The following is a 25,661-nucleotide window of genomic DNA, read 5'->3' on the forward strand; positions in this document are numbered from 1 at the left end:
ATAAAAAAAAAAACAAAAAAGAAAGGGTTATACAGTGGAACCACGAGGAAAATCACCGTTGCGTGTGACCTTGCCTCCGCTTCGAAAAAGGGGACAGGATCAACTGCGTAGCGGTCGGGCATCAATGGCCGTTGTACAATAGACGTTGTCACAGCCGTACAAAGATGCCTTTCGGCGCAGGGATTGTGTATAGCTGGGCTGTCGGCATTGGGAGCCGCAGCGGCCCGTGTACCCAGCGTACAAAGCGCGCGCAATAAAAGCCTTCTCGCTTTCTGCCCATTGCGAAACCTAACCAGCTGGAAAGTCACCATGACGCATTGAACGCCATCCATGGATGCATGCTCGTCCTTCTCGGACGTGAGATGTAAACTCTCTAGATCTTAATTTTCTTCTCAGTCTTACGCTGCTTCGTATATGTGTTAACTGGAAATTTCATTATAATACTCAGTCCTGCATTCGCGCACATATACACAAGGTCGTAATCCGAATAAAACTTTAGGAATGCTTACAAAGCTACACTCTTCTCTAAATTCTTTGAAACCCGGCACGCGGTCTTCAATACTGGGGCTACTTTCCTGAAGAAGGCGTTAAGAGAAAACGCCAGTGTGTCGAGATTTCGCGGCACTTTTTTCATCCCCCGGTTGTCAAAATTAATCTGGAGCACTCCACTACGGCTCGCCTCATGGCTGAGATGCAGCCTCGGCGTGTTAAAAGCCACAATCAATCAAATCAGTCAAGCAACCCTTAAATCGATCAATCACAGTGCTTGTACAGGCTTGTTTGTGTACGATTGAAAATTATCTGCAAATAAAGCTTCATCAGTCACTACTTAATTGCGTGGGATTACGAGGACGATGGCGTTTGTGCAGTTTTACAAACCTTTATTCTTCTTTTTTGTCTTTCGCGTTTTTTGTGTTGTTTGAAGTTGGGGCAAACAACAATGCCAATACTGGGTAGTTCCTGGGTTCGCGATCGAGGTTGCGGCGTCATCCTCGTTCTGGCTACAAGCTTCCATCTGGGCGTGGACGCAGTCGTCGAGGGTACACGGAGAATGTCGAGCAGCCTCACATCCACCGTAACCACTATTTGACCATGTCCTACACTTCTGCCACGGCCCGTGAGCAGCCGGCATGGAACCGGCTACTATGCTGCAGAAGCGCTCTCTAAGAAATATCAGCTTTTCAAATTGTACAGAACCGACCAGAGCTCTTTCCAGTTGACGCGAATACTACCCGTCACCTTGGTGCACAAGCAAAAAATTACGCAGGCAATTCATACCATAGTAAATAACAGCGATCCGTTGCCATTGCGTATATTTGTTAGCCCTAGAGGAAACACCAGAGCTACAACGAATATTCAATTTAATTCGCCAGTTCGCCGCAATACCTACGGACAAAGATTAATTCCGTTTAATGGCGCCCATTTGGGGAATGGCATACCTAATAACGTGAAGAATAATAGGAACTTTTGTGTGGCTTTAAAACATTGTTTGCAAAGTTCGTATACATCGTGATAATTGTGTTCTTTGGTTTGAATGTAACGAGTATTATGATTGTGTTATGTTATGTGGTGATATGGTTCGTCACATCATATGTTATGTTATGTTGTGTTTGTATGCTTTTCGATATCTTCACTTACCTTCTATTTTTCAACATGTATTTGTTGCTGTCGCTGCAAACATAGGATGTTTTGTATTGGACCTGCTACTGGCCAATCGGATATGGGTTCAAACATTGTATAGATTATTTCTGTAAATACAAGATGAATGAAACAGAATTGCACTGAAAAAAAGATGTTTCCGCGCTCAAAACTACGTAATTTACCCTATACTAATGCCCATTTCTTACTACAGATACTACGACGACTCGTGAAGAATAGTGAGCAAGAGATGCTGGCATATAGTGACCTTTTGTTTGCACATCAGTCATTTGTACACTTACAGAAAACCTGAGTTTATTGTGTCATCACACTTCAGTTCAACCTAGCGTGAAATGAAAGTGAAAACAAGGCCGCAGTTCCACAACAATACTTTATTTTTGGACGACAAAATACACGCGCACAATATTCGCTGTTGCCTGCGTACTTTCTAGCTGCAATGCCAGGCGAAGCCATCGTGAATACGCTCGTTTTATTCAAGCAAGGATAGTACCTCATTGCATAAACGTGTGAGACGACCGAGGGGCAGCTCCTTTGCCCAAACGTTTGTAAGATGCTAGACAGTGAACCGTCATGACAGTAAGACCCCGGCAGAAGAAACTGGCTTCGTTTTAAGCAATAATTTGCTAAAAGTGGGTATGATGTGCTTTCCAAGGCTCAAAAGTCGCGACCAAAAAATACTCGAATAAAGCGAGGTTTCTAACTAAGGAATTCTGCTATAGCGAATGTTGACTGAATATTCATTGTGCAGAAAACGGATTCGTGACACAGTACTAGAAGCTGTTTCGTATCAGCGGCAGGGTTGTGCTTGTTCAGTAATGCTCCATAGGGTCGGTAGCCCAACATGTGAGTGAAATTTAATTGCATGACATCGCATATATAAAATTTGCCAACACGTTAAGAGAATTCGCAGGCGTTCCAAAAACACTGCAACTTCATAGTAAATGCCAATTATTGACGACAAACAAAACTTTTGGTGAACTGACCAATGCCATTAGGGGCTGCTTTTTCTTACCACATATATGCTTGTGGCCTGTTTCGGGCTTGCCGCTTCTGCCAAAGCTTCTCTGTTTCGTGCAATGTAAGAGCCGTCATAGGCCAATGAGATTCTCTTCCCGGTCATGACTTCGTTTTGTATAACGCCACATACAAAACTGTAATCGTCTGAACGTGTGCACCCTGACGTTTTTTGTTAGCTAGGTTTTGCGACTTCACGTTCTAGTTGCAGGTCTAGGAAACTCAACCGCATCAATACATATACGCGTCACAAAGGACTAGCTAAATGACGAAAGCAATAGAAGGCATACGTTTCTAGCGCCTGTTGATAACTTTCGTTACAATCAATATGCTAAACATCACACCAGAAACTGCTTTATGGGCTAACGTATTTCAGGAACCTTATTCGTGGCATGAAAAGTTTGTCAACACTTGCTTCCCTATCTCGGAGATGCCACATTTTGTCTACATCTGATGTGGATCTTTAGTAAAGTATTTCAATCACTTAGCAATGAAGAGATCCGGCAGCAATACTGCAACAACCCTCTAGCAAAACTCAATGTTGCCCTAGGTGTAGTTTTCATAATGCACCGAACAATTCGTCGCCTTGATCCGGATCTGCTGGAGCTTATCTGTTCACTTGGTCTTCTGCTGGTGTTCTTCGGGCCCTCCCGAGTCTTTATTTTCGCCACCTTGGGAACACTTGTCGCCGCCAGGCTTGTTGTTGTTGGACATGATGTCCACGCCAGACTTGGGCTTGTTGGTCTTGGCCGTGGACTGCGACGATTGGCTGTGGCCTCCAGCAGCCTCCACAGACCGAGACGTGTAGGCTACCAGAAGCAGAAGGCACAGTGCCAGACATGTTTTGTCCATGGTGAAAACGTAAGCAGAGTTCTAGCAGGTTCTAGGAGAATCCCCGGAGACAGTTGAAGTATCGATGTCGCAGAAGTTTTTGTTCCTGGAGATGATTTTGTTCCTGGAGTTTTTGTTCCTGGGGATGGGGTCTTTTGGTGGCGATATTGCTACTATGCAACAGTCAGTTCCGAGACACAGGGCAAGAGGTGAATAATCGCAGCCCCAGTATTAAAAAACTTCAGACCCCATAAAACGAGTCAGATGAGGGGAGGTCGTTCGGATAGCTGACGGTGCTCCAGTGATCTGGCCAAACTTTTTCGCATCGCACACCAGACTAGTTGTAAGTTTGAAGCAGCTCAGAGTGGGCTGGGATTGGAGAGTACACCACTATTTAAAGGCTTTGTGAGTGGCGTGATAGTTTTCGTTTATTTTGCGATGTATCAACGGGCGAGTTTGCGAGAAGAGAACATTTCAACAAGGAGCGGCAAAACAAACCGTGTGCATTAAAGAATCATCCAAAGAGCCTAATAACTTGTACGCCTGTGTTTGTACAATAGGACGGTTGTTAGACAAGTCGCTCCGCTGCGTTTTGACATAGACAGATAAGTAACTCCAAATTGTGTCTTTTATTTCCTCCACATGGCCAAGGGCATGGTGGCATTCAACTAAAGGCAACATTAACGAGCTGCTCGGCGCCAAGTGTGCAAACAAGGTCTCATTGCACGAACGAAAATACCTGCGGCGGACGAGGAAATGGTGCAGCGTCACGCTACTAAAAGAAACTCCATGGATTCGCAATTTTGTGAATTTGTTGCCTTTGACAGGTGCCTACATCTCAATTTTCTAGCTCCAATGCTAGCTCACTCATCATCTGGCGTCTACGTAAACGGTAGACGATGGCGTCTGCGTTGCTGCTAGGCGGGACAGGCTTGCCGACAAGGAAAGATGGCGGCTGACTGCGGCTCTCACTAAATGGAAGTTGCAAAAAAAATCAATGGCATGGATCCATTAGCAATTTCGCACTGCTACTTCGGCAACCTTTCCTGATTGCATCAAAGCTATTTATGTCCAAATCTGCTGGGGCGCCATGAGGACTCACGAGTTACTAAGTATGGTTCGGATGCTTAGTTATGTCAATTGCCTCAAATCGCCAGATATGTTTCTTTGGAACATTACCACGTGGTTCTCGCTTACGCCGTGCGAAGGAAAATGTTTAGATAGAGAAGGGAGTGTTAGGGAACAAAGTGGGGGAAGGGTGAGGCCCAGGAACGATGTAGTTGGGCTCGTTGGTGTCCATCACAAAAGAGACGAATATTTAAATACCATGTATCTGGCAGTGACTGCATGGGATAATAACGAAAGGAAACATGAGAATCTCCACTGCTGTTGCGCTAAAAAAGTGCGAAAAGAAAGCGGTGGTAGCCACTCGACATCCCCTCAAACTCAATGGGCACGGCTTCATTTCTCCAACTACGTTCTTTAGACTTCACCGGATTCGACCTCCCTGGAAAAATACGCCATCGCCCTTGCAATAGAGCACGCTACTCTTACTGTTCCTACCACCACGCCAGTATATATCTTCTCCGACTGTCAGTCAGCCCTTCGTAATTTCGCTTACCATGAGACCCATCCACACACCACTGACTTCGTCACTCCGATACTTGCATCGAATCTTCGGCCACGCTTCACACTGGTTTGGGTTCCTGGCCACGCTGGCATGTGCGGAAACGCTTTAGCAAACGCGCTCAGCCGAGTAACTTTCGCAGGTTCGCCCATGTCCTGGCCAACCTAGTACCACCCGCCGACGGTTCGTACTCAACACCGCTCTTCCTAAACGCACCCTGTACCCACCGCCTAGTTCCCGTCTAACTCGTGAGGCTGCGTGCCTCATTCGGCAGGCTCAAGCCTCTTCATTCACCCCCCCCCCCCCCCCGCCCCCATCGAATCCTTCACTACAGCTATCGTCGTCCTGGCCGCCCTTCCTGTCCCACCTGTTCTTCCTACACATCCATCCCTCATTCTAATTGGGACTGCACCCCGCCATCTCTTGCCCCATCCCTCGCCTCCATCACCTCCTGGGAGCTCTGGCTGTCTCCCCCGCCGACAGTACACATCCAGGCTACCCAGGAAGCTCTTACAAACACGTGTGCCGGATCCGCACGGGTATTCTGGAGTACCACGTGGATCCGGTGAATTGAACTTTGAAATTAGGAACTGGACTTAGGTCCTGCGGAAAAATTGAAGTTTGCTCTCTCTCCAGCCACTGTGCACACTCCATCTACAACAAACATGAACTTGTAGTTAAAGTTAGCTTCCTGACGAGAGTTTGGGTTTTTTTAAGTATATGAAGAACTGAACATTTTTCACACGACGTATCTGATGCAGAAGTGAGAAGTAAATGGGTTAAATTAGGCTTCGTAGGCTGTGCATTTCGGAAAGAATCATAGCACAATATGATCTGCCTGGCGCTAGTATGTAGACCACGCCACTGCGATTTTCGTACTATTGTGCACGAGTGATATTAAGTGTTAGAATTTAATATTTGTACTGACACTTCTATATTAAGCTTCAGGTTATAGTGTCAACTCCAGAATTAGGGAGGGATAACGATAGCATCTATGCAGTCCCGATGTAGATAACAAATTTGCAGAAGTTCGTCATGTACCCAGTAAACCTCCATGTGAAGCACCCGCATCGCCAGTGGAAGCCAATGGTTACCCGCGATGATCACCTATTTGAAGCAATCTATTGGTTAGAAACAAAGTAATCGCAGGAGTGTAATTTTCACTAAGCATGCAACAGGCCAGGACCGAATGGAAAGCGACGCAGATGTAATAGAGCGAAGGCAGTTGGTTTTGTTGGAGGTGTCTTGTGTTTTGGTTATATTTTGGAGGAGGAGGAATAAATGTTTATTCCACGAGCGCTGGTGCTGCTGTTAGGGCACGCGCCCGGGGGGGGGGGGGGCGTCCCTAGTCCGGGATGCCCTGGGCTTGGCTGGCAGTCCAGGCCCTCTTCACCAGTATACGCTGGGTCCCAGGGTCTGGACTTTTCAGGCAGGCCACCCACTGCTCGTAAGAGGGGGAAGGGTTGGGGGTAGGCCTGGGGTTTGTCCGCACTCCCATACTTGGTGGTATAGCGTGCCCGGCAAGGGACAGAAATTTCAGGTGGCCGGGTATATGGTAGGGTAGATCGCGTGAAAGAGGGTGCGATGGGGATAGGAGTTTGTTTGTATCCTTCTCAGGCTGGTGGCTTCTTGTCTCGATAACTGGGGGTGTGGAGCCGGGAATAATCTTCTGCCTTGGCGATAGCGGGCCAGAATGTCTCCATATTTGACAAGAGGTTCTGTTTTGGGAGCAGCAGGCGATGTTTGTCCCTCGTAGATAATGGCCCAGTGTACGTGCGCGCGGGCAGCGGCATGGGCCGCCTCATTACCGGCGAGGGATGTGTGTCCGGGTACCCAGACGATTTCTATTTCAGGTAGCTGACCCTTGCTTTCGAGGATGCGGAGGGCTGTTTTGGAGATGCGTCCCCGTAGATAGCTGCGGCACGCTGCTTGCGAATCCGTAAGCACTGTGATTCCGTCCTCGCTAGTCGTTGCGGATAGAGCAATAGCCACTTCATCTGCGCTTTCCGTCTGCGTTGTACGGACGGTGAGGCAGGTCACTTCTTGCCCTGTTGAATTGGTGACGCATACAGCGTGCGCTGGTCGCTGCAAATAAGGAGACGGTCAGTGTACCTTGTGGTCGGATTTCGCCCATACTTTATGTCCATGGCCCTGGCTCGTGCGATTCTGCGAGCTTGATTGTAAATTGGGTGCATGTGGCGTGGTAGTGGCCTTACCCTGATGTTCTGTCGAATAATTAGGGGAATCCTAACCTTGTGGTCTTGTATTGGCGGCGTTTTATAGTGCAATCTTCTTAGGGTCGCACGTCCTGTTGGCGTTAATTTGAGGCGTTCTATTTGAGAGGTATGATGTGCTTCCTCTATCTCTTCCCAGGTATTGTGTAATCCAAGTTGAAGCAATTTCTTTGTTGATGTCTGGCAGGGCAATCCTATGGCGGTCTTATATGCTTGGCGGATAAAGATATTCAATCTTGCCTTCTCATTCTTTTTGAGAGCCAAGTACGGCGCACCCTACGCCATCCGGGCGACTACTATTGCCTGCACCATGCGCAAGGTGTCCGACATTGGACAACCGGCAATACCCCTCCTCAGTGGAAGCATGCAGATATTACCTTGATACCGAAACCTGGAAAACCGCTAACCCCTGCTAACCTGCGACCTATTTCCCTCACTTCTTGTGTTGGAAAGGTACCAGAACATATGGTTCAAAATCGCCTCTCCCCCTACATTGAAGATAATGGGCACTTCCCCAACACCATGTACGGGTTCCGCCCCCACTTGTCCACACAAGACATCCTTTTGCAGTTGAAGGAAGAGATCATTGACCGGCTTTATAATACACACAAGAGGTGCATCCTGACCATGGGCATCAAGGGCGCCTTTGATAATATCAGCCACCAAGCCATCCTTCAAGGACCAACTTCTATCAACTGTGGGCAACGAATGTACATTTTGGACTATTTTTAGAGTTGTAGTTGCTTCCAAACGATCTGTAATGCTAGTAGTTTAATTTAGGCAAAGGTACGTTTTCGGTTACACCAACACTGTTTGGCGCCAGTGTGACTGGACATTGCAGTTTAAGCAGTCGACGACGACGAACTTTTTCTTCGTGATTCTTCGTGAATGTTGGGGATTCTTATTTCTATATCGCAGTGTCTAGAGTGCCGTCCGACGGCACTCTAGCTGATCGTTGCAGGCATGACTACAGTGCCGTCCGACGACATTCTAATATTTAACGCTAAGCTAGCACCACCCCGAAGAGTCCGTCGTTGTAGTGTAGAGGATCCCTCTTAGCTTATTGATCCCTAAGTCGGTGGTTCGACACCGGCTCTTGCCTTGGCTTTTTTAAATTATTTGAAGTGTAATTTTTGTGTTTTAGGTTAGGTTTGGTGTTTTAAATGATTTCTTTTTGTGCGTTAGGTTAGCTTATGTTATGTTTAGGTTAGGTTGCCTAGCTTTATGTTATCTGGAGCGATGTACTGCCAAACGCGGCAATTTTGTCATAAAACGCCGGTGGACGTCGATATAGCGGAGTGCTTATAAAACCGTCGGACGGCACTCTAGACACAGCCTTTCTATATTTCCGAGTAAAAGGCTCGAAATATACTTACCATGTGTGCGAGCTGTCAGTCGGGCTTTCAGAGTATGTCAGCCATTGACTCAAAAGGAGGTGCTTAGACTTGCTCTAATAATACGGTACAAACAGCTTAGAGAAAACATAGAATAAGTGGCCTCTCTATTCTTCGTATTTGATTGCGCAGCTTTTTAGGTATCGCATGCAAATGTGCACAAATCGGCGATGAAATAGAAAAAATCCCTTACACTTTACCCGGAACACAATTTGCATGTACCATTCCCGGAGAAAACAAGCGCTAGTAGTTACGCATCCGTGCTTTCGAAAAAAGCTGCGTTACGCTTGGCTATCAGAAAACATTATGGCACGGCTTCAAACCTCAGGCTCTGTTTAGCACAAACGTATTGCAAGGAAGTTTGAAGATACATCAGTAAAGATACATCAGTTTTAAAGTACACACATCTACTCTTCATCATGCGGATAAACGTTTTCATACAAACAACAACAAAACAGTATCTGGTACGCATAGGAAAAATTCAGGAGGGAAAAAATGCACACTTCTGAGCCGGATTCATGCGGGAGTCCACGCGGCACTTGAAAGCTCTGGAGAAAGGTGGGAAGTTTCTAAGCGGGACATTGCAGTAGTCTCCGCGTCCGTTCAAGGTTTGGCCGCACTGGGCGTAGCAGTACGTGATGAAAAACACTTGGGTGTCAGTGAGGTTATCGAGACCCGCCAGGTTCCATCCCGCAGGGCCCCTGGAATCAGAGTGCGCGTCTTCCTGGAACGCCTGGTAGGCGATCTCGAGACCGGGCACGGCCGGAAACAGCCGAATTGAGGTACAGCACTCGCTCGCGTTGAGGTCACACGCGAGACGGTCGCTGTAATCGCGAGACTTGTTGGGCCCCCACCAGACCACGCGGCGGCCGTCTCCGTCCACCTCGCTTCCCCTGGGGTCGAACACGCGCGAGACTTCACGGGACAGCATCGAGGCGGCGCCCGCGTTGAGCACGGCGATCGTGCTGTTGGCGTAGTAAAGTGGAGCCTGGAACGCCTCCATCTTGACGAGCACGCTGTTGAGGGCGTAGATGTAAGACGCTTGTGCGTAGCCCGACGTGCTGCGATGCCCGTACAGCCCAAGGCGGTGTCGATCCCTGCGGGAGTGCTTGAACCAGCTCGAGGAACGCACGAAGTTGGTGCCGAAGTCTGGTACCAGGCGTGGGAACGTTTCGAGTAACTTGTCCCTACTCTTCACATCGAAGAATTCGGGAAGGGGTGTGGGGCTGGTGGTGAGGGAACGAATCTTCTGCAAAGCCTGCTGGCGTGCGCTGCCTATCCAGGGTAGCTTTTCGATGAGGGTCTGTGCTGAGCGCTTCAGATTTTCAAGCACGCCTAGGTCTGGCCGAACGAATGGCGCCTGAATTGCGTTAGGAAAAAGAAAGCCAAGTCTAGAGTGGACGTAATCCAGACAGCTCCACTTCTTCATTGGGAAGACGGAGTCTACGCTGAGGTTCCCGTAGCTCCCGAACCTTATTCGCGGCATGTCCACGATGAGCCAGAGGTACGATTGGATAAATACCCAAGACAAGCCAATCAACAGCTCTCTTGGCGAGTACTTTTCCTGAAGGCTCGTGAAAGTTTCCACCAGACTCGAGCGTTCGAACACGATCCAGTTGTCGGACGACCAGCTCATATCTGGCGAGAAGTGCTTGTTCAGGAGGCTCAACCAATCCCTCGCCGGGTTCCACGGCGCCGGTGGCCCTAACAAATCCAGCCGATACGAGATCTCGTTATGTTCTTCTTTTAGGCAGTCCACCTTGGCTCCAAGAATGTCCCGCGTCACGTTCCGGAGCAACTGGAGGCTGTCTTCGTCTCTTACCTTGAGACCTAGCAGGTTGAGATAGGTCTCGACATACTGGGCATAATTATCCGGCTCCTGGTATTGGTCCCATGCAGCTAGAGGTCTTCCGCAGGTCAGGTACAGCGTAAGTGGCGTGGTGCTTACGTTTACAAGTAGCACATCGAATAGGAAGTTTTCGTTCCAGTGGATGGCCAAGCCCAATAAGATGTCCAGCAACTCGTAACGCGTGGTGTCCTCTGCTGGCGCCACTTCGGGCCACGTGAGTCTCATTGTCTGCTTCAGCTTCTTGAATGGCTGGAGGTCGATCGCAGTGGCAGTCGAGCTGCTTGCGTCGGGATTGGAACTTGTATTTCTTATACAACTGTGGAAAAGGAGCGAAGCCAGGCCCTCGGTCGAGTTGCGTCTGGAAGAACCACCTTCCTTAAGTCTGGGCTGCAGCAGTAGCTTGCCAATGGCTCGCTCCATGAATGTTTGGGTCGTACGGTCGTGGTGGGTAACTGCCAGAACGAGAAACAAACAGAATGAGAATTATAGCTGTGTATTCTTTAGTACGAACTATTAATTCTAGCGTCAGTTTATCAGAGGGAGTTGTAAGAAGAAAAGCTCATACCAAACTGACAAATTCGTGAGGCAGAGTGATAGCAACGGGGTGAGCGCAGTAACTGTGGCTGCATTTGAGTTAAGCGGGTGCTCTCGATAGTACCCTAATTCTACGGACCGCAGATGTACACATTTTACGTTGTGCGGTACTCTAAGACACGTGGTTTAAGATGTTCTTAGAAACAATAGGATGTAGGGACATAACACCATTTTGGACTTTTCTTTATGTTCTCTTGAACTTGGTCGCAGCGCCCAGGATAGCACCCTCCAAGAATCGTTCCGCTTGCTCGCCCCCAACCGTAACTCCACTTTTCATGGTGGCTAGTATTGCACAAGCGGCAGTGACGGGCTCGCTCCGCTGCTCCTGCTTCCCTCGGAACGTGTTTTATGAAACATACGAATCCTGAACTTTTGCCTTAGAAATCAATCTAACGCCTTTACTTAATTAAGAAATCTATACTATCGGTTATGTAAGAACTTTTCCTCCAATAGGGCTCATGAAGTTTTTGCTTTTTTTCTTGCTGAATAATAGGAATATGTATGGGCCATTAGTTTGGAACGGTGTTGCTTACATTAAAAGGCAGCTGTTCGGAACAGTCTTTCATTTGAGCGAACGACCGTAGTACAAGGATCCTCAAACAATGGTAATAATTACGTTCAAAAGAAGCGGAAGCAGCTTGACGCCACTGCATGATGATGGGGTGGATTTGCAGGTGATGTTGAGAAACGCTCATTGGTGCATAAATCGCTATTCAGAATGTAAATGTCGTGCTCAAGCGCCCTTTGAACTGATTTTGTCCGTAACAAGCAGATCGCTAGAAATAGTTGAAAACAGCGTTGCGCTGAAGTCATGAGATCCCAGTACGAAAAAAAAATTGAACCTGTTATTTTAGGGCACAGCCCTTTGGCGGCCGTTTCTGGGCTCAGCAGCGTCACCGTCCTAACTGAGTGAATGGTGACAAGACGACGGGTGGAAAAAATGCTGTGCCCGAGGACGCGGGTTCGATTCCCGCCAGCGGTAGCCGTTTTCCTGATGGAAGAAACATCCCCCTCGCGAGGGGCACGATCAAATGCAGAGCATTTCCGGGGGCGCACGACGTTAAGTAGTTTGCGTTACGTTAATGTTGTTGCACTTGTGGCAACTGCTGACGAGAGAGCGTGGCGATGAGTGCGTTCCAGACTCGCCGACAGCCGCGTTTATGACGCCACGATCGCGCCACGCGCGCGCGATGCTGACGTCACGATCACGCCACAGATGTTGTTGATCCCGCGACGCGCGCGCCCCCACCTGTTGGGCGCGAACCGACCGCGGAGAGAGCGCGCGATGCGAGCGGAGAGTAGGCGAGGAGGGGCGGGGCTGACGAGAGAGCGCGGCGATGAGTGCGTTCCAGCCACGCCGACACCCGCCTTTATCACGCCACGATCGCGCCGAGAGGGCGCACCTGCGAGCGATGCGGACTACTACGGACGCCTTGAACGGGTGACATCGTGAGTTAAAGATATGCTCTGCATTTAAAAAAAAACGCAAAGTGTTCCCTTGCGCTAAGCACCACGATTCCACTTTTGTAAGAGGTGATGCTGTGACCATAGCGCACATTAGTCACCTGTCCGTATCGTCACGATGGCCATAATTACAGTTGCAGCTGCATCTAGTTTCGAATTGCGGCGAGAGGGTTGGACAGCAATACTAACTAGCGGGCGCACGCTTGCACGAGCATACAACCACCTAGATGGGCAGGCCACGGAAGGTTACTGGTGCTGGCAGCCAAAGCCACCCAATTAAATCTATCGATGGACGCTTGTATATCCTTACCTGCAAAACGGGACGTCCACAGCTTCGATAGGGGCCTCGCACTTTCTTGTAACAAAAAAGACACAGATGCACATCTACACTAAAAATGCTCTGACTACTGCAGAAACTAAAGCCAAACCCCAGTCTTGGTTGCTGTGATAAAATTTCGCTCCTATATTTGGCGATTAGAATTCAGTGATCAGCCGCCAAAGACGGGAGGGAGGGCGCCTCGCGTTGACTATCTGTGGAGGATCATCTCTCAATCCAGGTATGACGGCCCATAGAAACACGGTTGTTTTAAGTCAGGTGTATTCGGTGTGACAGTCGTAATTTTCGTATACTTTACAATGAATTAGCATTAAAACACATCTGACACCCCTTCGTCTAACGACAAGGATGGCTGAAACGTTCACCTTTCTCGTCAGGGATTCCTTCGCTGTCATTGGGGTTGTAGGGGGTTAAAGTTTTGGTGACTGGACGATCGCCATCAGAGAGGCCAATAAAACATCGGTTGACATTGTTTTACAACCTGTAAAGCGATCTAAAACATCGCTTTACTGCTTCGACCGTGTCGGATAGGCGCAACCAGACAGACGTCGGGTTCATAACGCGAGGGACCCAGGTTCGATTTAGACCACAGGAACTTATCATCATCATCGTTTTGTGAACCTCCCTGTGTAAAGCTGGGTTCCCTGCAGTGCGTTTTTGTGATGGGATGGTTGGCAAAGAAATATTCGCTTTTGAAAATTTGGGTTCTCCTTCAGGTTTGCTCTAATGAATACGTATTACCCTGTAGTGAGCATTTTGAAGAGCCCTTTAATTTGGCCCGATCACTGTTTCAAAAGGGTAGCACTAGGTAAACGGACACTGAAGTGATTTGTAAAAATTGCGGGATTACTACCGCAAATTGTAGTTTAGAGTCTTCAGGCCATGTTTCGACCACTCTCTCTGCGTTTACGCGACTTTATGCAGTTGAAAAAATCAATTCGAAAATGCTGTTTTCTCTGCATCCTCCTGGCCGATTTTCTAGGTCGTGTAGTACGACGTCAAAACAAGATGGCTTGCTTGGCTTGGCTGCGCTAGTGCACGGCCTGCCGACCCTCCGACAGAATCAGTCGGTCCAGCGTATAGTCGGTCTGCCGCCTGTGGGTTGTCGCAATTCGTTCGTTCAGTTGAAACTAAGCCACGACACGTTTGTGCCTGGAAGATTGTGCCGTTAGTTTGTTAGTTTGTAGACTCTATCAAGCAATAAGTCCAAGTCGCTCGACACAAACGTACATGCGACGTTTCGCTGACTGGTACGATAGTAGAAAAATCGAAGGCAAACTGAAAGGGGGAGAAGACTCAGCGAAGTTAATATAAGTACTAAGAAATGAAAGGACCCGGAACTTTTATCGCACAGCGTAAAACCTACGTGCAGGAAGCACTTCTTGCGCTGGGTGAACTAGCACAGCGGTCAACAGCATGACTACACATCTGCGAACGCTCTTGTGCCTACAGAATGCAGTCGCTACAGATGAGATATTTGTGGAAATTCGGGGGACGCTTACTCCACGGGCGCTACTCAAGAAACAGTCGTCTAAGTTGCTTGGAATGCTAAAACTAAATAAAAACGTAAACAGGCTATACGTTACGTACTTTGTATTTCCGCCGTTGGCAGCGCTGCCTTATGGCCGAGTTGTTTGGAGCACTAGGTATATTGTTTCGCAATTCGCGTTCGAATTTACGATAGTGCGTTTTTTTTAAAACTTGATTTATGTGATTTTGGGCCATGTTCTCTACACTGAATTCACCATTTTTGTGCAGTAACGTTCATTTCTTCAGGAAGAGGTTGGCAGAACGGTGCAGACTGACACTGACGCGCTGGCGCGTTCTCGTTGGCGTGGTGTTGCCATAAGCACCGGCTGCTCTCGGGCGCAGTCCCGCAATAGGTGACCCTTGGCCTGATGCGAACAAGCCTATTACGATACAGGCTCGAGCCTGGCAAGCACCAAAGATGGGGGAAAAGCGCATCGCATTTGAGCGTCTGCGGTCACGCGGAGGGCATTCATCCACTCAGTACGCCTCGGATAGTGGTTGTTACGATTCCAAGCCGTGCTGGTAGGCTTATCTGACGCATTTTACAGCTGACAACATGGCAGAAGCGCGGTATGCCGATTACTGCGATATCGAGAATGCTCATCCAGCGATAACGTCGGTTGCCAAGCATGTTTCACAGAACTGAAGCCGAAACTGGTTTCAATTCTAATCTCGGACATCGTCCAATCACATCGCATCTCGTATGCGCGTCACTGCTTTATGGTGGTGCCATCTAGGTTGACTAATGGTCGACAATGCTCCACATCAGGTTGAAGACCTGTTCTTGTGATGTCATTGCCGACGTCATAAAAAAAAAAGATTTGGCGGGAGAATCAAAATTTTAACTTAAATTCATTAATATCTCATTGAATAAAGCATCGTTTGCTTCCGGACAAGCGCTGGGGCACTATAAAGAACGAAATCTTTTGCATAAAACTTGTAGTTTGTCTGCATGGCCTCTTTAAGACGCCGCGGCGTGAAAGTACAGTCTGGCTCTGGTGCAGTCTGGTTCTGGTTCTGGTGCTATTTCTGTGAGCCATACAGATGTATTTGTCTTCAAAGTGAATCCTAGGCTCCTGGCCGCAATGGCAATGGCTGGCTCAATACAGGGCCAAATATGGAACGCATGACAGCTCGAAGGTTGACGAAGACTTGGAAGGCACAGACGACAAGCGCTTGTGGTTGGCGTCGGCGGCCCTCGTTGACCAGCTCGCCACAGTCTTTCTTAGGAGAGAATACCAATAGGTCATAATCTGACCGCAACTAAAGTATCTCTCTCTCTCTCTCTCTCTCTCTCTCTCTCTCTCTCTCTCTCTCTCTCTCTCTCTCTCTCTCTGATGTGCCTTCAAGTCTTCGTCAACCTTCGCGCAGTGCGTTCCATAGCTGTAAGCACCAATTTGCACAACGACTGGCCCTGTATTCTTTTATAGGCTCTGATCCCTCACCCACCCAGGGCCGAGCGGTTGGACCTGCGCCTCTCCCAGGAACCGCAGACGAACGCCTGGAAGTCGTCGCACGGATCGACGGAGAAGTTTAGGGCGGCGAGCAGCTCCGCGGCGTGGTGGCGGCAGTCGTCGGCGCTGCACAGCCTCACCGCGCGCCTCCGCAGCTTCTCGTGCATGGAGAAGGCGACGAGGAACAGTGCCACGAAGAGCAGCGCGAAGAAGACGAGCAGACCGATGCCCAAGCGCGACGACTTGTGGCCCTCGCCGGGCTGCTCGAACAGGCTCACGGCCCCCAAGCCGGGGGCAGCGCCCCCATGGGTATCCTCCTGCGATCGGGGCACGAGAGAGTGAAAGAAACAAATTTACTCAGGCCTGCTGGTTAAAAAAACACCCGCCGCGGTGGCTCGGTGGCTAAGGCGTTACGCTGCTGAGCACGAGGAGGCGGGTTTAAATCCGGTCGCGGCGGCCGCTTTTCTGATGGAGGCGAAGGGCAATAACACCCGTATGTTAGAGATTTCGGCGCACGTTAAAGATCCCCAGGGGGTCAAAATTAATCCGGAGCGCTCCACTACGGCGCGCCTCATCGCCTGTGTTGCGTCGGCGCGTTAAACCCTACGATCAATCAATGAGTGGGGAGTGCTAGCGGTGACGATGTCAGCCGGATCTCAAGGACTATTTATTGCGAGCTGCGCAGCGCACCCTCACACTGTTGGTTTCTATATACATAATAGAAGAGATCTTAGGGGCATGCCCACGCAGAGTGGGCAAGTGTGGCCGGGTCGTCACAAAGGAGGCGATTCGGTGAGGTTTATTGTGCGAAAAGAATGGACCCTAGCAATTCGGGCACCGTAATAGGGGATGAGACGAGCCGCTGCACGGTCTAAGTCCTCGTGCCGATTTATGGGCCCCCTCGGTCCCTTCAACACCCGTGTGCGCCGTGGTGAAAATGAGTTCAACCGGAGACGTTTATCGGACGCCCTAATTAATGCAAAGGGATTAAGTGGCCAATTAAACAGCCTGGTTAGCAAAATGGTAATTCACTTATCCCTTGTTATACGGCAGGTGTTCATCCAGAATTTCAATTTTGGGGCGGTGTTGAAGTCCTCCTGGGGGGTGCTGGGGGGATGTTGGCGGGGAGGTGTCCTCTTGGTTGTGAAATCTTGAGAGGTGCCGAAATCCTTCTGGGGGGGGGGGGGGAGAGTACAACGGGGTGTTGAGGGTGTGTATAAATCCTTCTTATACGGACCATGGCCGAAATCCCACATTCACCTAAATGTGTTCATTTTCTCTTCACAGCTATGGCCATTTTGGTGCAATTCTGACGGATGACGGATGATGAAGGTCGCTTTTTCGTTTGGTAAGGTATGTAAAACTTCCACCATAAAAAGGAGTTACATGATAGGATCTACTCTAAACCTTTATGCTGAGGCTCAACTGATTTTCACTGCTGGAAAGAAGGAAAGCTCGAAAATTCTCGTCAAGGTACGCAGCTGTTTATTAAGTGACAGGTGAAGCAAGAGCCTCTGTTGCTCTGAACTGATACTATGGCCCTGTTCCTCAAAAGCCGTCACCTCGCCCTTTCAGGAGACCTAGCCCTTCACCCTTGCATATATGAGTTACACCATCTCCAGACTCACGTTTCTCTTGGCTGTGTTGATGATGTCAGCGTCGAGGGCGTAGAGGCCAGTCTTTGGCCCGCTAGACCGCCTGCTGACTTCGCTCGCCTCCGATTTCGCCGGCGTCACCTGGGAAAGCAGACCTTAGTGTGACCACCTTCATACCCATAACGTATTCACAACGGGTCTCTAAACAAGATACCCCTCAACGCAGTTGATTAGGACCATAAATATTAGGAAAGGAGAGGTAAGTTTGCAGAATTGATTCTGATGACTTCCCACGAACCATAGTAGCTTAAATGGACCCGGCAACACTTTTTTCAACCTTTTTTGAAGTCTTAAAGGCTTGCAGAACGTAGTCACCCAACACAAGCAGTACTTATATTTAGGGGGTCGAAAAGTACCTCAGCCATGAATTACTGCTCTAAGCCCATCAGATAACTTGGAAACTCGCTCAAAAGAATTTTTTCTCTTTCGCGGTCTCGGCGTTCGTTGACGGATCGAATTACGTCACTATGGGCATGTAGCGGCTGTCAGCCGGTTTTCCTTCAGTTGCAGCAATGAACGCATTCGATAGCAACTTTAAAAATAAAGCCACAAAACCAACGCAGACACGTAAGGCGTATCTGGTGCGATGAGCAAATCAGGCAGTGCCTCTCCATCCTGGCGATAACTATAGCTTTCACAGTGCTTCCAGACGCGAAGGAAAGAGTTAAAGCGTTTACAAAAGTGTTGCAGGGTCCCTTTAAGTTTCCCATCATTCACGCTGCGTACGTATCCACTGCAGGACGAAGGCCTCTGCCTTTTACTTTTAAGCACTCCTGTAGCGGGCTTTCTGTGTGCAATCTGTGCCCCCAAAGTTAGTCATTTTTCTCTCAATCGGGTCTTGGGACCCCTCCTAATTCTTTTCCGCTTCTTGGCACCAACTCGGTAGAACGGATGGTCCACCGGCTGTCCGTCAGTCTTATCGCATGACCTGCCCAAACACGCTTTAACGCGTAATTCGACCTAAAGTGTGTTCAACCCGATCTTGAGCCTGCGCCCTAACGCAATTCTCTTATACACAACTGTTAACCTTATCATTGGTATTTTCGTTGCTCGTCGGGCCGAACAAAGCTTTCTTTAATCTTACGTTGACGCAGTTTAATGCACTCAGCTGGTTTACGGAGCTGTCCAGAGCATGCACGTAGGGCTCGTTGCCTCTCAGCCTCCCGACATATGTGATTTTTGTTCGTCATCTATATTTTGTCTCGATTCCCTTTAAATTTAGCGCCTTGCAAGCGCCGAATCCAGCCATGAGCTGCCCTGCGCAATGGCTAGCAGTATAGCACAGCCTTAACTGCACCGAATATGCTTTTGTGTTACTTCCGCTTAGTTCGTAACGTAGCCAAAACTTAGCATAAATCTCGAGGACCTGCAGGAACGCGGCTCCGCACTTTTTCTATCTGGGGAAGAAAGTGCTCGTGAGGCTGTCCGTTAAAACAAATCCAAAGAAAGGACAACGCAGGCTGTCCCTTGGTCGAAAATGTTTAGCCGTGGCGCCCGAGCCTCCATCAGCTATAATTCAATGCATGAGAGTTTCTATTTCAACTTAAAGGGACCTTGCAACACTCTTTGAGCAGTGCAAGCAAACAAGCGCGACGTGTCGATTACACTGCCAGGAATACCTCAGCCAAATACCACTCGTGCACGTGAAGCGGGGAGCGCGCAAATCGCTGTGAAAGACGCAGAAAAAACAAGCTCGCTCTCTTCAATCTTCCTCATTATGCACCCCTGGCATGGCCTAAACGACGTCATTGAGGCCATGGCGGTCCCATTGGCTGTCGCTGGTCAACTTCGCGGCTTATTTCTCGCATCTCCTGTGACGATCCCCCGTCGTCGGCGCCGTGTACCAAACTCTTCTATGCCTGGACCTGTAAGCACAGTTTTGGCGTTTATTTTGGGTTTTGAGTGTGCGCGGAGTTTGAGCGGCGAACTCAATATTTCCCTTTCAACGAGACCACTCGACAACAAACGTTTATTGCTTCAAAAGCGCCCGACAAGCCTGAGCGCACGCTGGCGAGCAGGCAGCCATGCCTGCTGTTTTGTGGCACCAGACCGGAAATAGACCCTTACATTACGGAGAAAAGGACAAAACTCCCCGCCCTGTGATATATCAAAGTATATATCAAAGGCCGCCGAAGAGAACGCCGCGGGCCGCCCCCCTCCCCCTCCTCCTCACCGGGAGAGAGGGCGCAGCTTTCGTCGCATTGTCCGTGGTCGAGTTGAGGGGGAATAATTATGCGCGATTTCTCGTAGCGCGCAGTTTCAGTGATAGTGAACGGATTTTCATAGTTCTTGCGGGAGGAGATTGCTGGGGCAATAGACTTTACCCCAAAATACATACGGAGTAGTAGATGATAAGTGCTGCCGGGTCCCTTCAAAAAGTTGAACGCCCGTGTCACGGTACGAGATTTCGGCGCACGTAAAGATACCCAGGTGATCACAATTAATCCAGAGCCCACCACTACGGCGCGCCTCATCCCCTGCGTTGCCTCGGCGCGTTAAACCCTACAATCAATCAAATAAACATTTGAAGCGAAGAAGGGGAATGAATGCCCCTTTATGGTTCTGAACTATAGCTTTGTAAGGTGCCATGTTTTAGGTGCCATGAAGTTCCATTTAACACCATTTTTTACAGCGAAGCGGTTTACCTCTCGCCCCTGCGTGCATGCTCCGGGGTATACCCGAACACGGAAATGTCCGTGTACAGAAACCGTGGATGGAGAGGGGCCGTGGCGGAAAAGTTTCCTTTCATAGCACGAGACATTATACGTGGCTTGAAGCGTTCAATAACATTGGATAACGTGCAGGGTGTAGAAGAACGCAGCCAAACGAGCGAACAGACACGCAGCGAGATTCACCGTCGTCGTCAATTCCACATTTAAATAGGCCCAGACTCCTTGCTTGGGGACGCGGTAAATCAGCTTTTACGCACATGGACGTTAAGATAAGCCGGGAGCTTTAGTGGTTATCGGAAAAGGGTGCAATCATTGTCAAAACTTTCTAGGCCGAGCCAAAACTTCACAGGAAAAAAAATTCAAAGTGAAAGCTTTCCTCTAGAGCGAGGATGAAAAATGTTAAATTGAATTGAGTTGAATTGAAATAATTTATTTCCATTAAATGTACATAATTTTATGGTGGATTTGTCGGGAAAAAACTCTTACGCCGTTTGTTGTCCTGGATTTGTAATGCTAGGAAGCCTGACAGAAGACGTTTCTTTCTTACTCTCATGAAATATTTTGGCCTAAGTTAAACGTTAACTTTTTGCCATTAATTATTTGTGGCCCAAAATGTTCAGCATGGCATAGAAAATTTTGACAATGACTGTACATGCAAATGTAATTGAAAAGGCCTGAGCAAGGACGAAGCGTAATAAACTTCCTCAATCCCAGCTTCAGCAACTACAGAAAAACGGGTACTCAACGCAACTCAATAGCATAGATATTATAGCTCAAAAAAAGGGAAATACAGCAAAAAGAAGTAATGCGGGCAATTCGAATACTAATTTTAGCAGAAAGTGCAAAAGTTACCATAAAATTGCCAGAGTCACGGATTGTTCCCGCATTTCATACCAGGTATGTTAACGTTCTTGCTCTTATTCACTTTTAACTAGCCTTTGGAATTAGTTCGCAATTTTTAACGGCTCACGGGGTGTTGCAACATATCGTGTTAGTCGACTTACAATTTTGTTAGTATTTCCCTCTCTAAATATATCCTGATACCGTATTGTAAATAAAAATGCGGTGTCAGGATACGAGATCGGCTTAACTAACCTGAAATCAATCACTGACGGGAAATAACGACACTTAAAGAAAAACAAAACGCCCTTTTTGAAGAAATATAACGTGAAGCTTTCTGCCTATGCAACCTGAGTTAGAGCCATAGTACAAAATGTACACTACTTTGACCGTGTTGGAACGGCCCATCAGGTAGTCATCAGTTTCATAGCGCGAGAGGAGCCAGGTTCGAGACCTACTTCAGAAAGCTTTTTTCTTTCAAGACGCTTGGTGCGCCTTCGATTATCATCATCATCATCGTTTTCAGAGTTCCACAGTGTAAATTTGGCTTCCTTGCAGTGTGTTGTGGCGCGACTTCGATCGACATCAGTCAGGCATGCAAAAGTTTGCTTTAAAACTAAGATACCAGTAACCATGGCGTCCAGTTTCGGCCTATCGGGCGCGATGGGATTTCACCCTGAGATCTAGGTAACAGTCGGGACGCGGGGAGCTCAAAAAAAAAAAAAAACGGAAAGAAATATCCCGGGCCATCTCCACTAACGTGAAACTTGGGGATGGGCGAAGTAAGCGGTGTACAAGTGTATTCTTGGCGCCTTGGCGTTCTTGCCCACGTAGATGAAACCCTTGGCGATAGAGGTATACAACTTTACTGTAAAAGTCTCGTGTCTTTTAAGCATGAAGCGTTCTAGCGCGAGGCGTAAATGAGGGTCCAGGTGTTTTTTAGTACGTGTCTAGCGCGAGGTGTAAGCGAGTGTCCCGGTGTTTTAGAACCGTGACTACATGAGACTGCGCTTAACGACTACGACTGTAGACGCCAACAGCCCGGGCCCCTAAGCGGCTTCGCTCCTAATATTTGATTACCACTAAGGTTGGAGTTGGGCATGGGAGACCGGGGAGGCAGCCCCGAGACCCACGGGGACAGACATGGAGGGCGCAACTGCGAAGGGGGTTTTACACGCCCGCTATGCAAGTGAACCTGTTTCCAAAAACAGTGTTTTTAAGTTATTTCAACTTCCCTAGAAAACCGCCTCGGGTGTTCGCTTTCGGGGTTTACCGCTACTCAACGGAAACTCGAGGTACTCGATACGACGTGCCCGTTTGTCATTGTTTTGTCGCTCGCCGACGCATGACAGGACATTCTGGTCTCGAACACTGAACTAGTGAGTTAGTAGTTGAAGAACGTGCTATAGGGTGGGTGAATACCTTCCAAGCTTTCACCCATTTACGTATTCCTCTCTAAAATTCTCTAACGCCACTATTGTCGACTCCCTGCCAGCAGCAAGGCTATAGACCGCGTTGTTAAACTTGAATTATCTTCACTCAATGACAATCAAGATCACCTACCAAGCTTGGGCGCTATTTTTTATGTGTTGCACAAAGGCATATCTACTGCTGACGGAAGCAGTATATCGAGATATTCTAGGGTGTGAAAGTCCTAAAAGAATCGCTTCAATTCCGGGTGTACGCAAGAACCGCGCAACACCTTTACTCCCTCATAACGCTCTAGAATGGAGAATAACGGAGCCGTAATTCACTTGGAAAATCTCTTGCCATTTACAAACGTTGCAAAGCACTGACGTGCTTTGTTTGTTCTGCCTAAGCCCATGCCTCATTAAAACCAATTTTGCTTACCACTAAAACATTATTCACCAAAAACAATGCTGGGTCGCCTGCCTAGTGAGGGCTCTCCTATCAAGACAGCCCTTACGAATTCGCAGCAACGGTAGGCCTGGGGCTTCTTTGTTCGGGCCTTTTACAAAGTCAACAAAGAGGCACTCCTCAATGCTCTGTGCTTTCTCCTGTTTTCTTCAACCTCATCATGAGAGACGTCCCTGCTTACTACCAAGGACTGCGCCCAACCTCACGGCAGCCGTGAGAATTACCCTCGGAAAATTCTCACGGCAGTTTCCATAAAAGCTGGCTGGCCTAATTTAATTTGCTGAATAATATTACGTCTCAACGTAACCTATCATAACCTCACCAAACCTAGCGTAACCTGACCGAATGCGTCATAACCTACCCAAATCCAGCCCAACTGCAACAAACCTAATCAAACCCAACCCAACGACACATAACACAACCTATATTAAACGTAATTCAACCCATTCTAGAAGTCCTGTGCGTCGATCACTTGATATAAATAAAAACCAGGGTAAACAAAGTATTAACAAAATCACGATGACCGAAAATGGCATACTCGAACCTCATCTTTCTCGTTTAAAACCAAGTACTATACCACAACGCTACAGGGGCAGCTGCAAATACCGCTTTAGAGAATATTTATCACAGTATCTTAGCTTAGCCAATGAGCTTAGCTTAGCCAATGAGAGGCGACCGCCCTAAAAAAGTTCTGATGGTAATTCTCACGGTTGCAGGGATAATAGACACTACCTAAAGAATCCCTAACGCTCTACGCTGACGATCAAACCAAGGACCACTTCAGCAAGGAAACCAGAGGCCGAACGGGTTACCTTGGAGGGGGGGCTCAGGCTGGCGTCATCCATCCTGTGCCGGTGGGGCCTCTTGTTCTGGGACCTCGCCTGCTGTGAGGCCCTGACCGATGAAGGCTGGCCGGAGAGCCCAGGAAAGCTGACCTTGCGTGCATCGGCCATGTCCCGTTCCCGACAGGCGCGAAAGTGGAAGCGGCGAAGCAAGGGCGATGGAGGACGCGACAGAGAAGACGCTGCTGGCTGTGGAGGGGTCGGGATGAAGACGACGTTGGGCAACGGAGCCGATAAGGCAGCTCGAATGGTGCAAAAAGGAACGCGTGAGCCGCTTCTTCCCCATTGCTCTCGTGGACGATAGCTCGCGCTAATGGCCGCAACGCTGTTGATTTTGACTTACAGTTCTATTTTGATAAACTTGCTATTCTTCAAGTGCCAGTATAAATAAAGGCAATTCGGCTGCCTCCGGAGACGTGATGAAACTCTTGGTGAGGGAATGAACGACATGAGTGGGGCAAACATGGTAATGGTCTCGCCAAAAAGGAAGACCCATAGGCACTGTCCCTCACTCGTTGATGAAGACAACGAAGACAAGAGCTCCCTTGACTTCTCCTTGAACTCCCTCTTCTTGGCCAATACCTCTGAGTGGGTATGAGACATTTCACTGATACTACCACGATTACTACCCGGAAGCCTAATTGAAGCATCTAACGTGCTTTTTAAGCGTCCCCAGCACTGACGAAGTAACTACGCTTCGTCAGAACGCACATGCACCAGCTGAGAGGCTATTATTGGAGGGGCCTCTGTGGTCGTTAAATAGCCTTAAACGTCTACGGAACGCGTTACATGCCACAATTAAGGCGGCCACGACCAGGTGTCAAACTAGCAATGCTCCTGGCTCCTCGGCCCGTGCGTGCGCTGCTGAAGGCCTAAGACACCCTAAGAAACGCAGCCGTTCCGGGTCAGCTGCCTCAGTTTTTCCAAGGGCTAGGACTCCCCGAGTATCCTAAACATTCTGCTTATGCGACAGAAAAAGCGTCTGAAGATAGCAAGTCCTTGGTAACTTCGAGCGACCCACGGTCACAGTCACGGTTATCCGAGCGGTTATCCGAGGTCTACGTGCGACCGTTGACGTGAAGGATATGAGAGTGTCGCCGACCCTCGGCTACGTCACCTGCACTTCCTTACCACGGAGTGGCGTCACGCTAGTGTTTTGTTGCTGCGTGCCACTCCTCGAGCTGTTCCGTCGGCGCGATAAATAAGATGAAATTAAAATATGTTCCCCTCGTCGTAACGCTTTCATACTTCAGCCAAGGTATTGTGTTGAGTAAAGGAAGCGAGCTGCATATTACCCCAAAAACAGGTTTCAGTGCTTCTTTAGCGCTTGTAATCGTCCCGTAACATTTTAGTGGGTTCCTCCGCACAACGCACATTTTCTTAAAAGACAGCCCAAAAATTGCCGCAACTTGCGCGACTGGTGCAAGGCTGGAAAAATAGCAGATCTGTCGACCTTTCTCCCTCCTTCGAGACCTTGTTGTTGCACCTCACATCGATTTCCGAACTTTCCGCTGAAAATTGTTCATGACTGACAGGCCCGGGTCGTTCTGTCGGCAGGCTTTCACATCTCACCCAAAATAGACCGCGAAAGCACGCGCTAGAACCCGCGGCAACCGGCTTCGCTAACTCGGTGTCTGTGCAGCCAGAACTCGGCGTCTGTGCTCCCCACTTTAGGCTCGAACAGCACGTGAACTGGCGAGGATAACAGCACGCGATAGATCCCGCCATGAATGCTGGGCCGAGTCTTCTTGGAGGTCGAGCAGGCTCTTCTTGAAGCCTCCTCACGA

General features: G+C 48.6%; 1 protein-coding gene across 2 annotated transcripts in view; it reads right to left on the reverse strand.

The window, feature by feature from the left end:
- Positions 1-6,558: 6,558 nt before the first annotated feature.
- LOC144153017 (neprilysin-like) overlaps positions 6,559-25,661 on the reverse strand; it is a 142,166-nt gene continuing 123,063 nt past the window's right edge. Inside the window, exons 2-5 of one of the 2 annotated variants that reach the window (XM_077684648.1) lie at positions 23,845-24,063; positions 17,616-17,723; positions 15,983-16,304; positions 6,559-11,060 (exon numbers count right to left, since the gene is read on the reverse strand). In XM_077684648.1, coding sequence (XP_077540774.1) covers positions 9,241-11,060; positions 15,983-16,304; positions 17,616-17,723; positions 23,845-23,985 — 2,391 coding nt within the window. In that variant the 5' untranslated portion in view covers positions 23,986-24,063 and the 3' untranslated portion in view covers positions 6,559-9,240. The remainder of the gene's footprint in view (positions 11,061-15,982; positions 16,305-17,615; positions 17,724-23,844; positions 24,064-25,661) is intronic. The other variant, XM_077684649.1, reaches the window with a different exon arrangement.

Source organism: Haemaphysalis longicornis, unplaced genomic scaffold (genome assembly GCF_048455015.1).
Source record: "Haemaphysalis longicornis isolate Haplotype H1 unplaced genomic scaffold, Haemaphysalis longicornis Haplotype H1 scaffold_9, whole genome shotgun sequence".
Lineage (NCBI taxonomy): Eukaryota > Metazoa > Arthropoda > Arachnida > Ixodida > Ixodidae > Haemaphysalis > Haemaphysalis longicornis.